The sequence below is a fragment of the Dermacentor andersoni genome, chromosome 5, assembly GCF_023375885.2.
Source record: "Dermacentor andersoni chromosome 5, qqDerAnde1_hic_scaffold, whole genome shotgun sequence".
In the NCBI taxonomy this organism is placed as follows: domain Eukaryota; kingdom Metazoa; phylum Arthropoda; class Arachnida; order Ixodida; family Ixodidae; genus Dermacentor; species Dermacentor andersoni.
The window spans coordinates 162,870,430-162,885,917 of record NC_092818.1 but is presented as its reverse complement, the minus strand read 5'-3'; the positions used below and the strand labels follow the sequence as shown (position 1 = coordinate 162,885,917).

At 51.1% G+C, this 15,488-nt stretch overlaps 1 protein-coding gene across 2 annotated transcripts in view; it reads right to left on the bottom strand.

Annotated features, from left to right (window-relative positions):
* LOC126531538 (uncharacterized) overlaps positions 1–15,488 on the bottom strand; it is a 141,546-nt gene that overhangs the window by 111,137 nt on the left and 14,921 nt on the right. For both annotated transcript variants that reach the window (XM_050179086.2, XM_055071240.2), the window contains one exon: positions 10,612–10,819. In XM_050179086.2, coding sequence (XP_050035043.1) covers positions 10,612–10,819 — 208 coding nt within the window. The remainder of the gene's footprint in view (positions 1–10,611; positions 10,820–15,488) is intronic.

The window sequence follows — 15,488 nt, the reverse complement described above, 5'->3', positions numbered from 1 at the left end:
TATCCACTCATTCTGACGACATTTATACCCTGTGGCACAAGTGCTGCCGCGCGCATACGCGGGCGGGCGGGCGCGCGCGCGTGTGTGTGTGTGTGTGTGTGCGTGTGCGTGTGCGTGTGTGTGTGTGTGTGTGTGTGTGTGTGTGTGTGTGTGTGTGTGTGTGTGTGTGTGCGCGTGTGCGTGCGCGTGCGCGCGTGCGCTTAATTAAATGTACATATTAGATCTAAGAATCCTGTTGTTTCTCGCCACATTGAAGGATCCGTGCAAATTGGCAATCAACCGAAGTCGCCGAGAACTGGCCAACAAAATTGCCCCACTCTCTCGCTCTCAGCGTTACATCTCGCGATGATTCCGCGGATATATATGTACGTCGTGGTAAACGAAACCAGCGCTGTAAACACCACGCAGTGTGCCTCGCTTACAGAGAAGCGGGACGCTCGAGGGAGGAACATCCCGGGCCTCGCAATTTGCGCCGCACCGCCCCGATATAGAAAGCCGAGCGCCGACCAACGCCACGCGCGTACAATTATTCATCTCTCCCCGGCAACGCTTATGCGGCGGGAGTGGCCATTCGAGCGCTGCAAAGGCTGCGTGGGTACGCGCTCAAGTCGCATATATCGCGCGTATACGCACGCAGCGCCGCAGGCGAAGCGCATGCATCATCCGAGTGCGTGCGTGCGCGCGAAGATTAAATTGAGAGCGTTGATGCACGCGTAAACAGGCCGAGAGAAAACGAGTCTCAACCGTTTATACGTAGAGGCGCCGCGCTGCGAACACCTGGCGGCCGCTCAGTCATGGCGAGCTGTATAGTAATATGGCGCTCGGCCTCGCGACTTCTGCAGTAGGCAGTAAAGCGCACCTGTGTGCATTAGCTGTATACAAGTGTAATGCGGTGGCAATGACGGGGGCGGCGGCGTACGGCGTATTCGCAGCTGCACAAACCGTGTTGCCTGTGCGTTCTCCTGCCTCGGGTACGTGCGCGGTCGCAGGTTCGACACCATGCGCAGTGTTGCGGCAGCGCTGCGATGAAGCTGAATACAAGAAACACCTATGTGCCAACATCGGAAAAAATACCCTGAACTGAGAGGCTCCTTTCTTAGTTACAACCACATGAAGTTGTCTTTTCGTTCACTTTCACTCCCTTTTTCCTTATTATTTATACGTTTCAAAAGCGTACAACAGTTATCTTCCCTACGTTTTTTCCGGCTTCACTGTTCGTTTGCTTCGTATGATTGTAGCTGTGTATGCCAAAATTTCGTGGGACATTGATGGCGCCAGAGGAGGCGCAACTTAATCCGGAAGCCTGCGCTTAGGGTACTCCTTATACAGGCAGCTAGCTAGCCGATAGCTTTATGTTTCGATCGAACGATAAGTCAATTCACTGATAGATCGATCGATCGGTGTAGCGCGGTAACAACACCGGTGGAACGCGGCTGCGTTCTGTGACATCCCTGCAGCCATCCACGAAGCGAAACAATACGAGCGGGCAATACTCGTTCAGCTAAAATAATACCCACTTCACACATAAACAAAAAGATAAAAGAAAATAAAAGAAGACATAGGCTACGTGGTAATCAAACAGCGGACAAAGCAGCAGTAAATGTGGGAGCTCGCAGCTTCACAAACTGGCCAATCATGTTTCGAGCCAGGCGGCGTTCAAGAAGATTCTGGCATCTCGGCTGTGGAACACCGTGCGGTGGTTTCCTCCGTATACGAACCGCGATTCAAAAAGAAGTTTCCCACGAGCGTCGCTTTGCGATCAAGGGACAACAACGCGCCATCTTCTCGTTCCTCCCCATGCACGCACCGGATTTTCACGGCCCTTCTAGTATTTACCAAGCCTTTTAATCAAGCATCAAGGACTGCTGCTCTTTCGTGCTGCACGTGGAGTCTGAGTACGACAACTGAGCGCCGAACTCCAGCATGGCAGCGTCATTACAGAGTCTCGGAGGTCCGCAGCTTCGTCAAAAAGTCCGTCAAATGAGACTTTGCTTCCCTCAAGGGTTTACTTGAGCAGCTCGAGGATGTTGTATTACTATGGTACTATTGGGCGCGAAGGAAGAGGAATATGTTCGCAATGGTCGAGCAGCTATAGGCAAGCCCACGCTCTTTCTCACCATCGGTACGCCCGGGTGTCCACAACCATCGCCTCCTCGAACTCAACGACAGAATCAAAGAGCTGGTCGATGCAAACCACCGCAGCGTCGACGGCGTAGCCAGCTACCCGCAAAATGCTTCGCGCAACTTCGATTCCCACGGTACGTGGGATCTGCATAACTATACATATATAAGCATGGTGTTTACTCCCCCCCCCCCCCCCCCCCCCTATGCTATACGCTGCGATACACTATCGCGGAGCATGGTCGAGGGAATCTCTTCTTTGTGGCTGTTCCTATTTACCCCTCGGCCTCGCATGCAGGAATTCAAGTACAGCGCGTGTTCGCACCGTGAGTTGTCCGGATGTGCGGCGACGCTACGCGACTCGGATGCGGTGTAGACGGCGCCGACGCGAAGGCGCGCGTCGCAGTGGCGACACTGCTATGCATGCGTGCAAGCGTCGTCGATAGCAGTGCGCGTGACGACCTCCTTACGCATGTACGCCCACCGGTCAACGCGGCGCAGCCATGCAAGCAGCATGCAATGTCACGGAAGGGAAATAAAAAGCTAACCGGCGGCCTTGCAGGAAGCCGTCACACATTTTTCTCCGTACATTCATGCATAGCGCAATGTAACATTCCATTGGTGAGATATAAAAAAGAAGGAAGCGTTTCCTTAACTTTAAAAATCGCCTGTGACAAATAGCACAAATCTAAACCTTCAGCTAGATTAACCGATGAGGTGGCCATTACATGTACGATAAATCAAAGTGGTCAACGGAATAAATGACATAATTAAACCGATTATTCTTTAACTAATTACGCAACAGCATGTATTTCTATCTACGAATTGTAGCTAGTGAGCTTGCAAGACATATCTATCGCCTTGGAACGAATTCCGAAGATCTCACCGGTTTCGAGATGTGCGCCATCAAACTTGCGGTAAAAATGCGCGGTTGCTCCACTTACTTTTTAAGGAAAACCCTGTGTTATGCATTAACGCGCAAAAGTAAGTGGAATGCCAATGCATTTCGTCGCGCACATTGAGAATTGATATCTCGAAACTGGTGTAGTCCTGAGAACTCGTTATAAATGGATGTGCCTTTCGAGCTCACTGGCTACAATTCTTACGTTGAAATATGCGTAGTAAAGTAATTAATTAAATTTTAATTAGTGTCGTTATGCTAATTATTCCATTAAGGATTTTGATTTCTCAATGAAGTAATGGCCCCCTGATAAAGTAATTTAGCTCAATGTTTAGAATTGTGCTACACGCCACAGGCACATTTTTTTTTTTTTTAATTGGTGCCGCTAAAAAACAAACACCTGGTATTAGCAACATTACATTGCAGACTGGCTTCAATACTTTTCAGAGTTAATTAAAAAACTACAACGCAATATATTCATACTGAGTATGAAGGAAGATGCCTGCGGAAGTGTATGGAAGTGATTCAGTTACTTTCTTGACACCAGGTTTCGATAACATTGACACCCATTTGGCTTACGCCGCTAAAGCACCACAGAGGACGAAAAGCAAACACGAAGTGTGTTTCGAATATCCCGAAATCACATGAACATCCGGGATGCAGCATAAGCATAGCAACCCACCTCACGATGTTGCATATTCCTCTATCGGTTCATACAAACAAAAGCAGTTCTTGCCGTCCATATCAAAATGAGGAGAAGGTCATTTTGTCCACATACATGGACGTCCTGCTTCTGCATTTAACCGGGATATTTACACAAACAGTTGGTTTTCCACGCTTGTAACACACCAGTGAGCAATAAGAACCGACACTGCAAAGTGATTGCGCCCTCGAGCTGCTTTCGGCTCTCAGAAGGATGTGGAACCGTGCGCGCCCGTCGTACAGTGCAAACAGGGCTTCAGCGGAGAGTGATAGCTGTGACGGAAATTTCGTCCGCGTCGTGAAGTTCAGAAGGCAATATCGCAGGTGCAAAGCTGAGCGCATGACGGATACCTTCTAGCGCGTACTTCACCACAAGCAGCGCCTGTAGCAACATGCATGACAGGTACCTTCTAGCGCGTACTTAACATTCCGCAGTTGCTAAGACAACGCGAGAGGAAAGTAGAGAGGACACGCCGGGTGAAATTATAAAGAAATGAAATCTAGTAAGAAATCAGAGAAATTTGCGAAACAATTCCAGGCAAAATCGACTGTCAGTGTTAGTAGCAACAGATGTAGCAGCATCACCATAAGCAGCGCCTAGCAACATGCATCACCAGCACCAGGAGCGGTTCTAAAGGCGGGCGGCCGACCCCGGCCGCGGCCAGCCCTACAGATATTTCTTCTTGCGTCCCTCCTTATCGCCCCCTCTCCCCGTCCTGGCACCATCAAGTGCAAAGTGACGTAGTGCCCTCCTGCCCCCGAACGAAAAAAAAAAAAAAATCACCGCCCGTGCACTCCGTACAGATGGTTAACTAGCGAAGCTGAAACGTGCAGCCCCGGTGTTACTGGGTTAATCCCGACGGTTCATTAAACGACGGCTTGGTAGGCAGCCGGATCCTCGGTACGCATTTGCTGCTTGCGCACGGCTGCCGAGCCTGTTTTGTGCCCCGGCTGCAGCATTGGCACGGCGTAGACGAGCTCGTTCCCGGTTCTGCTCGCGGTGTTGCTGATCGAAAGCTGCCTGCTCCTCAGGAGTACGTATGACGCGTGGCCTACCCATCTCGGAGCCGGATAGAAACTGCTACGCGCGCACTCGGCTGCGACGGAGAGCAACGACGTCACTACTGGCGCAGCCAATCGCGTGCACCTCTTTCTCTTTTTCGCGCATGCGCAGCGGGTTGCGCGGGAGGAGTTTTCGGCATACAGGCGACACACGGACGGACGGACGAATACGAATCGGCTAGCGATATACAGCTTCGATGTAAAAACGTGCGAGATTATCGATAAAAACAACAATCACCACGCAACCAGAACGACCACAACGCGAGAAGACTTCTATCTCCTGGAAGCGGCAAGGAGGCTTTACACCGCTACTCCCAGCCAGATGCGCACAAGTCTGAGACGCAAGTCCAAAGACGCACGAAGCCTATATTTACGCTAGACCTAATACAACGCGTATGCGTTCTCATCTGGGAGTCTTCCAGCTGACCCTGCAATGGCAAGAAAGAAAGTAGGAACGGTACCTTAATTTCCCCGGCATGACGCCGTAAAATGGCACTGCTCTGTTTTATATGTCTTGAAATTAGCCGGCCAATGAGGCGAGCAGGTCTATTGATAAAGTACAGCCTAAACCAGACTTTCCTAGAGGATTCGGGCAGGTCGTAACGATTAGAAGAGCGGGTCAAAACAAGTTCTCTTATTTAGTTCTTTACTCACGACTCCAATGTGTTCTTCGAAAGTCATTAGTGTCGGCACAAGGTGAGAAAAACGAAACTCGACTCTGCGCTCGCCATTTCTTCCATGCACATCAACCTCAATGTAGCGGGCCGCTTTCACACTATAAGTATACGCATATCAGATCAGCAGCATAGTACGCTGAACTGTCTTTCCTATGTATACACACGACGATCGTCCTTTCCTATCTGGCTTTCATCTGGCTCGCAACACAGCACTTTGTCCGTCGTCCCGACTTGGGTGTCATTTGCGATCGAGCGAGTCGCGCGGCTGCGAATCTCTCTATACTATACGCGCAGATCTGGAACACGACGCGCACGTTCCGCGACACGCGCGCGGCCGAGAAAACGACCAGCGCGCCGCGTCACGTACGAGAGTGTCCAACCGCGTGTGTATAATAGGCGACGCCGCGTTGCCACACCATCGCCGCAGCTCTCGCGCGTCTTCACAGCGAGGCGCACTCCCGCGCATCGCAAGCGAGGCAAGCAGTCGCGAGGATGCGGCAGCGGGGCGATCTCGTGTGCTGTGGCAGGTCGGCGAAGTGGAACGGGCGCCACTGCGACGACGCCTTCGCCGTACACGAACGCAAACGCACGCACAATATCGGAGAACACCATCTCGCTCTCTCTGCCCGGCTGTCCTCGGGCGCCCGACGCGTTTCGTGCGAATGGAGGAGCCCTTCTGGCTCCTCCAGGCGCGAAACAGCTCGTACACGCCGCTCACCGCGGGTGGGGCGCATGCACAGTTCGACACGTGATTTCCCTAAATAAGCTGGGCAGCGATAAATATCCAAACAGCGTGTAACAATAGCGCGCGCGATATTGTATCAGTCGCACCTCTATTTAAAGGAGTCGTGCTTGCGGAAGAATATATATATATATATATATATATATACGATCTGATTATGAGGCACGCCGTAGTGGAGGACTCCTGATTAATTTTGACCGCCTGGCATTCTTTAACGTGCACCTAAATCTAATACACAGCCACGGAAAGCCGGCCGCCGCAGCCGGGATGGAACCCACGACCTCAAGGTCAGCAACTCAACGGCCATATACCGCCGTTTACGAAGCTGCCGGTCACCAAGTTACCAAGCTACCGCGGCGGGTAAACTATTCAGATCCAAAGCACATGTTGAAATATGTTACAGCGAAGCTGCTTATGGCGAGGGAACGTTCCGTGAAATTTTCATGTTTGCGAGCAAAAACTATCATCATCAGCAATGGCTCCTGCCACTTCTCGCGTGTTCGTCGTCGTCGTCTTCTTCCACAGCTGGTTTCGTTGCCGCTCATCACGCCAGCGTTCCCATACTGCCCCTCGCGCTCGTGCCACTTCTCGCGCCTTCGTCGTTGTCTTCATCCACAGCTGGCTCCGATAGCGCTCATCATGCCAGCGTTCCCATACTGCCCCTCCCCCTCTGCGAAGGCGCTGACGGCACTGGATCACTGCCAGTCAATGCAGTGATTTCAGTATCAAATTCCTTGCCTCATTATATCGCGAAGTGATAACACGAATGTATATAACAAATGCGTATAACGAACGCATAACACGAATGAACGTGAATGTATAAAGATAAATGTGTGTGCGTACCTTTCGCCACGATGACCACCGATGAAGACAATAAATGTGTTCGTAGCTTTGTTCGAAATTCTGTGTCACCTCTTTGTCGTTTGCTAAACAGCTTCGCTAGTCATCCACATTCATAGAGTAGAATGGCTCATGAGTTCTTTTGGAAGATAAACTTTCCAGAAAGTGTTAAATGCTATAAAACATGTTCATCTTCTGCAACGCGTTTTGCGGCACAACATTATGTGCCTGCGCGGCAAATCAGCAAGGCGCATGATCCACGAGACCACGCATTACACTGCCTTCGGGATGGGCCCAGTTTTCACTACACCATTTCCGGGATCAGCCTTGTTAGAAAAGGCTTTGCTCTAGGATGGCGGCCAACTTTGGTTGGGATTAAACCGACCGAGAAGATGCGCCAAACACGGCAAGGCATAGAATAGCTTCGCTCTAATAAAAGGTATATCGTGCACTTGAATGGTGTGTGTGTGTTCGTTGCAGTCAGGCTATTTATGTGACGTTTGTTGTCTGATTGTGGGATTCCGCTGGGAAGAGAGCCAGGCACAAGTATATACATCCCAGGGGTAGAATACATGAATATGTACTTAACCTGATTCGTTATACGATTACCGTCCTGTGTGTGAGCCACTCGACAAGAAAACGAAAGCATCAAGCTGCAGCCATTTTTGGCAAAGTCGGAGTGGTTTCGCCAAGAAAGCTTCGATATCACTTAGATACGGTAATGTTCTAATGATTTAGCACGGGAATCGTCTTGAATCAAACAGACATTCCTGAACGGCAGTGCACATCGTCAATGTCCAATGACGTGATTTTTTTTCTACTTCTTCTTCTTCTTCTCATTTCTTTTTCACCGCCACAAAGCATACGGGCCTCAGTTCCACGTCAAGGTTGAACGCACAATTGCGATTCTTTCTTAGGGTGCGCCTTCTGCAGCGATCAACCTCCACCGACGCTGTCCCCTCCGCGGTCCTTCTTCATTTTTCATTCTCTTTCCCGCGCAGTACTCTTTCACTCTTAGCGCCTGCACGATAGCGTTATAGTGCGAACACGGACTCCGAGAAGTGCGTACACAAGCTTATCGCAAATCGCCCTAAACGGCAGCTTATAATAGATCGCTGCGCAGTTCGTTTTGGGAGAGACAAACCACCGCCAAATGGAGTGGACGATAATTTTTCTTGAAGCAGAAGGGAAAAGAGAGGGCGGAGAGGATAAAGGCGGCGACGTATAGGCCGCAGCGCGAGACACGTACGTTCGCTATCACGAGGGAAGCAATAAACAAAACTCGTTAAACTGCGGCTACAGGAGTCGACGCGGCGGTTGTCGAGCGCCCCGTACAGAGGAGCCATAATCGGGCAGCGATCTGCGGACTCGACCGCGGGATTTGCGGGCGTAGACTGCAGCCGCTCCACCAGATAATAAACAGAAAAAAATGCATGAAAGATGCAACTTATTAGGCAGCGCGGTGAAGAGGAAACGAAAGCGTTGATAACGAGAAAGGGCAGAAAAGAAGCCGTTAAAGAAGCGGGAAGTCGAGCCACAAGCCATAAGACGTTTACTGCTTGTCGTATTTTCTTCTTTTTTTTTCAGACACCTGAGAAGGGAGGCTGCGGTGTTCACAAAGAAAAAAAGAAAAAAACAAGATAGTCGTTTCCGAGCGCATGTGTGCACAGTGTCAGATTTATTCCGTTAGGGCAGGTTGTAGTTCTGTTAATTGTGAAAACGGAAGGACAACGATCCCCACTTATTTTATTATATATTCATCATCACCATCAGCAGCAGCAGCAGCAAACACAGCCTGTTTTATGCCCACTGCACGACGAAGGCCTCTCCCTGCGATCTCCAATCACCCCTGTCCCGCACCAACAGATTCCAACTATTTTTCTATATTAATTAATTCACTACTAATTAGTACAAGAAAAGATGGTGCGGAGTTGCAGGAGATGTGATAGTACGGAGTTCCAAAACTGCCAGAGGGAAAACTGTCAGACTGCCAATGTTAATATGAATAATACTTAACATTACTACAATAACACATTACATTACAATATTACAATAATAAAACGTTACTGGCGACAAAGCAATGATAACAGAGGCAAAGAGGCTAACTTATCCAGCCTTAACAAGATTAAACGTGTACAATTTTAAACCACACTTTTAGAAAAACAGACAAAACAATAGATAACGCCTGGATTTCCAACTGATATTGTGGTCTCTCGAAATCCGCGCGCGACGATCGGGCAGGAAGCATGCATTGTCATGGATGCACTCTGACCTACTCGCTATATTGTATTTATTGTATTTTCATGTCAATAATTTCCTACTATCTCTCTGTCCTCTCCACTAACCTCTCTCCTTGTCCCTTTACTGAATAGCTTTTCTACAATCCAGTTTCGGTTCCGTTTCTCAGAAGGTATATAGGTAGGTGTGTGTGCGTGCGTGCGTGCGCGGGCGCGCAAGTCGTGACGCAAAAGTTGTTCACGTTGTTATGATTGGGGGCTCAATCCCATCGCTCGTGATCCGTTGTCAAGATTGGAGTCCGGCATGAATTCGAAGGTAGCTGGCCCATGCCGTCGTCCAACTTATCCACGCTGAGGACGTTGATGAAGGGAAGGACTGCTTCTCATAGAGAACGAGGAATATGGGTTTATTTACAGTATTTATATCAGTCTAACATGACTGTTTGAGAAAGTACATCAGTCTAACATGACTGCTTGAGAGAGAGTGCCCTGAGCCGCCGCGCAACAGCGGTTTTTAAACGCTCGGTCCTCTCCCGATACAAGGTGATGCGAACGTTCGTTTAGTCATCGCAAACTAGCCGCCTCCCCGCGGTCTACACACACACACATGCACACACGCATACACACAGGTGCGAAGGTCCGGAGCCGACGTCAGAGGGGCCCCGTAGAACTCGGAGCCGTTCCGGGTAGCGCGTTGTCTTGCGTCTTGGTCGGTGCGTGGGAAGCAGCGCAAAACGGCGTTCCCGCGGCACTCGCGCAGCCGTAGCAGATCAGGTCCGCGTTGGGGAGTTTGGGAACAATAGTTGGCCCGCCGAACTCATTCCGTCACAACGGCGATGAGGCTAGAGGTTGGCGGCGGTTTCAGCACAAAGCCTGCTTCATCGAACGCATCCTAGCTGAAGCGACGGAGAGGGGGGGATGCGCGTCTTGTTCCCCGACACAAAGTCGATTTAGTCACGCTGTGGCTAGAGGTTGGCGGCGATGCTCCCGAGATGTTGCTTCCACAGTCGCAACGGGTTGGCAAAACTTTGCACTGCAGCTGGCCGTTCTTAACAACGTGGAAGCAGCACATCGCGGCGTTCCGGCACTCGTTCCGGCTTGCTCGGTCGCGTCCGATGTAAGCAGCATATAGTCAACCCACGAGCGAGAAGCCAAACCGAAACTCGTTTGTCGAAAACCTACAACAGCAAATTATTTAGGCTGCGGATCCGAAGCTTACCCTTAGCGTTTCTGGGGTTTCCAGGTCTAGGACATTCATTTAACGCAGATAAACGACGAAGAGTCGTAAGTGTTATATGTCAGTACTCCGTCAACGAAGTTCTCACTCACCGTTCCCGACGTAGCTGCTGCAGCAGGGAGGCGAGATGCCGTTCGGCGGTCGGGGAGGCGAGCCGGGGCGAGGCCCTAGCGCCGGTCCCGCGAGGCCGCCCGTCCCGGGACCGGCGACCGCAGTTGCCGGCATTGTCGACAGAAGGACTCCTCGAGTCGGGCACCGCCGCCGCCGGAAACGCCGACGCAGTCCGCGTTCCGGCGTTGCCTGCGAACCACCGTCACAGCCATGGGCGCGGGGATCTCAAGACAACAGCCCCAAAACAGGTCATTAGCCCCCTGCAGCAAACTCGCAAATCACGAAATCGTCAGCAGTGAACAAGAACACTTTTAGCATCGGCCCGAACGTGCAGGCGCTTTGAAAACTTTCCGCTCATTGCACCGACATTTACGATCGCCGTGCTGTATGCATCGGTAAGCTAAGGGATATATTAATTAATATTAGCACAGCGTGACACGTACGCCGCTGCGATGTCTGCCGCCAGCTGGCAGGGACACAAAGCCGGAAGACTGTGAATTGAGAGAACGAACTGCACGACAGACGCAGTGTGGCACATTAATGTCATCCTGAGTGTGCCACACGGCTTGTCGGGCGGTGTCACAGCGAGCAGCACGCGAAACCGTATCGACTGCTACATCGCTACGCAAAGACAAAAGAATGACATTAAACTACAACTGCTCACCGCGACGCTTAGCTAAATATCTGCCGCAACAGCTTCTATCGATGCCGCTTGGACGTCCATAGCACGCGTTTCCATCCGATCCCTTTCTTTGTTGGTCAAGTCGGCCTCGCCATTCGGTTTTCTGCGCTCGACTACACGCAGCGACAGCTAAAAGCGCCAGGCACGTCAAGAGAGAGACCTTGCAATGATCGTCTATCGTCAGCATGCAGTGCTCATGAATGACGGTTTGTTTACGTCTGTGAAGTGGCGCTCCGCGACAGCTTTTCATCAATTTGTTTGCCGTATTTCCTTCCAGAAAGTATTATAGGCGGGCCTGAAGAAAACTGTATCTTAGATTCAAGTAGTTAGCTGTGATGCACTTTGCTGACAGCGATGAATGCAAGAGCAACGTTTTCAAGTGCGGCAAAAGGCTTAAGTATACCTCGAAACTGCTCATTGACTCGTGATGTCGGCACAGGTTACTGCGCTTTCGTGCTGCGTGACCGTGGGTTGTGTTGTTCAGTACGCGAAATGCGGCTGTTATGTCCTTGTGAGTACATGCTGACGACGTCTGGTGTCATGTTTGAAAGGACCGCGTAGCAATGGCAACAGCAACTGCTCGAGCAACGACGTCCGTGCTAGTCGCACATGCATGGCATACGCCAAGTTCTTGGCGGTGCTGTGTTGCCAGTGTGAAAGACAGGAGTGCAAGCAACTGTTTTGATGTACCTGTGTACGGATATCCTCGCCCAAGAAAAACGGTAGGACATAAGTATGCGTAGTGTAAATAAAATTTCTTACTGAGTAATTTGAATCGAATTGTTATCGCCTGCATGCTGGTTCCGAGTGTGAAGATTCGCTCGACAGATCAGCGATATAGCTCCTTTTCACAACCGAGAGAGATTGCTTGGACGCTGAGAAACTAGTGCGGTCTACAACATGCATGACTACGCACTTTTCGGTGTTACGTCGGCTGCTGCGGGTCATGCTCACACGTGATAGATTCTTGCTACACAGCACTATTTCGCACAAAGTTAATTTTGCCACGAAGCACACATATTTACATCTTTTTCTTGCTTACTGTAACTGACGCGCTACCTTTTGGCCGCGAACGCCGGCAGTGTGCGAAGTCGCTTCAGCACTCACAGAATGGCACGCTAATATTGAAAAATTACGCCGTTAACATTTTTTCTCACTATTCTGAATTAACAGTTATGTGTTTATTAAGCTCTTCTGTTAATTTCGGAGAGGCAGGTCTCGTATGAGCGAGCATGTGAGTCGTAATTTTGAAAACAGCACAGTTCCTCGCTAGGCAGTTTCGAGGCACACAGTATCGCGGCTATATATACTGGCAGCGTTGCTTCTTGTGTGTCGCGTGTACGTTGGATGTCTTTCAAAGTTCTGCACTGGGCGTTTCTCAAATGTTTATGTATGTCATGAATTATGTGCTTTCATTGACTTGTTTGGTTGAATTTGACGCGGTCTTGTGTGTATACTTCGAAATTTGAGCAGTAGCCTCTCCATATAAAAATCTTCACGAAAATTAACGCGATACCTCTTTTTATGCTCCCGTTGCACCTCGAAAAAGCTCCATCCAGTGTAAAGTAAAAAGAAAATAAATAAATAAGACACACAAAACAAACTCCCGTGGTTCCACGCAAATATTCCGCACGCATGGAGTAAAAATTCTACTCCGATCATACGGAACATAATAAGCTCCCAACCGGGGGTCACTAGAGGAAAACAATTATACTCCCCCCCCCCCCCCCCCCCCCCCACCACCTGGGAATTATTTCCGTTTACAGTGTACACACACGGATGTGGCCTGAATTAGTGTTCGTTGTGCTGCACGTAGTCTGTGCTGTGATAGCGTGCGGTGATCGTGAACGGCCGTCGTCGTTTGTATGTGTCCCTATCTCTCTATACTTTCTTCTTATCCTTTTAGCTCCCTATCCACCTGCGTCTTTAGGGACAGATCCGCCATCTAGAACACTATACCGTTAATATTGGGAGGACCCGTTCTCTCTATAACATACGCCACGTGGTGCATAACTTCGGTCGAGGCCACAAGCTCGGCGGAGTCTCTCGCCACCGTGGGGTCCGGCCCCAGGCAATCAAATTAACGAGTTCCGCAGATCTCGGCGCTGATGACGAAGGCGAAAGAGGGCGCCGCAGATGGAAGTAGCCGTCAACCCGGCAGCGCTAGAGCATGCGGGCTTCCCATTGCCCCTGCTCCGCACAGGGTCCGAAGAAATAAAGAAAGGCCGCGATCAGCCGCCGGCGCCATCCATTTCGAGGTCACGCCGTTCGGGCGATGTCAGGATGTTGCGACGACAGCGCAGCGGGCAGCCGGGATATTGAAGGGCATGAGAAGGTTGCCCCAGCAACGGGACCCTTGCCTGCGCGCACGCGCTCTCGCGCACCGACGAGAAGCCCCCAGCGTGTTACAACCCTGCGCCTGGGCCCGCGGTGGCTGCGATGCGGCGCGCTGCACAGCGACCCGCAGGACCCGCCCATGTTGATGATCGTCAGGGATTTATCCAGAACACGCAACAGCATCGATGCTGCGGGCGCGATGAACGCAGCAAAGGGTTTTGGGATACCGCGCAGACCAGCTGACAGCACGAAACGGCTCGAGAATGGCTTCGAACACCCTCCCGTATTTGGCCGCGTTGCTTGAAACAATCATCGTGTGCGCGAAGTCACATATACGAGAAAGGAGGAACGCTCGGGATGCACCTGCTACGAAGCCGAAGCCCGAACGTGATCGAATTCGGCGGCGGCATAGCGCGATTAACCGCGATCTGCTTCCTCTCGCACCGCGCGGGGCTTCCAATCGAACGAGCGGGTCGAGTGAGTCAAACCGTGCACCTGCTGCAACGCAGGTGAGTTACGTACGAGTTAATGTACGACCTCCCGGACTTCTCATGGTGCTGACAACCAGTTTTCGACGCGACGAAGCAGCCCTACTCAACACAAGTGACAGCCAAACCAGGGACATCCGGTACAAGACCCGCTGTAGATTTTCTTTTTTCATTATTGCGATAGCAATTATATAGACACTCCAGGCGCATTTCTGCCGCCGCCGCCGCGAGCTAGTCCAATAAGGGCGATAAAATCGCCACGGCGCGCCGCATGCTGTATGTGGGAGTAAAAGCGTGCGAGGGTGAGCCGGCAGTCGCGGTTCAATCTCGCGCACGCGAAGGAGGAAAGCGAAGACGAAGTGCGCCGTCTTCCGTCGCGAGCTGGGGGGGGGGGGGGGGGGGGAGGAGGCTCTACTCCGAGCGGCTTGCGCGGCCAGCGCGCCCGTCCGCCCGCGGCCCTGGACAGCTTATCTTGAAAGCGATCTGCAACGGGCACAGACTCCGCCGAGCGCTGTGTTTTCGCGGCTTAGTTCGCGTTGATGCGACACGCAGCACGAAGGTCAATTCGCTCGCTGCTGCTGCCGCGCTTCTTCACCCCAGCGTTCTGACAGCGAGTTTCCGCAGTCACCATCACTGTAAACGAAAATAAACCCACCTGGGAGTTTTTAACAGGTGATGTGCCCTAAAACCTCCCCTCCTGAAATATTTACTCCGATGTGTCGGAGCAAAACAGCGCCATTCCCTCGTTTCACTCCGCTAGCTAGCTGCGGGAGTATTAAGGCGACATGACGCGATTTTACTCCGCTTCGAAATCTTGTTCTCCCGTGAAACTCCGACAGGGAGTTTTAAAAAACTCCCCTCCGCCGAAACTGGTTGGTCACGTGGCGCTTCCCATGAGGCTGTGCGCCTTGCCAGCGACCGGGCGCGTTCGGCGGAGCCAGCAGTGCTCATGGCTGACGGTTTGTTTACATCTGTGAAGTGTCGTTCCGTGACAGCGTTTCGTCAATTTGTTTCCAGTATTTCCTTCCAGAAAGTGTTATAGGCATGCCTGGAGCTCACTGTAGCTCAGCTTCAAGTACGTTAGCTCTGATCACTTTGCTGACAACGATGAATGCAAGAGCAACGTTTTCAAGTGCGGAAAAAAGCTTAGGTATACCTCGAAGCTGCTCACTGGTTCGTGATGTCGGCTCAGGTTCTGACTGTGTTTTCGTGCTGCGTGACCCTGGCTTGTGTTCTTCAGTACGTGAAATGCGACTTGGATGTTCTTGTGAATACATGGTGACAACGTCCGGTGTAATGTTTGAAAGGACCGCGTAGCAGTGGCAACAGCAGCCACTGTTCGAGCGACGAC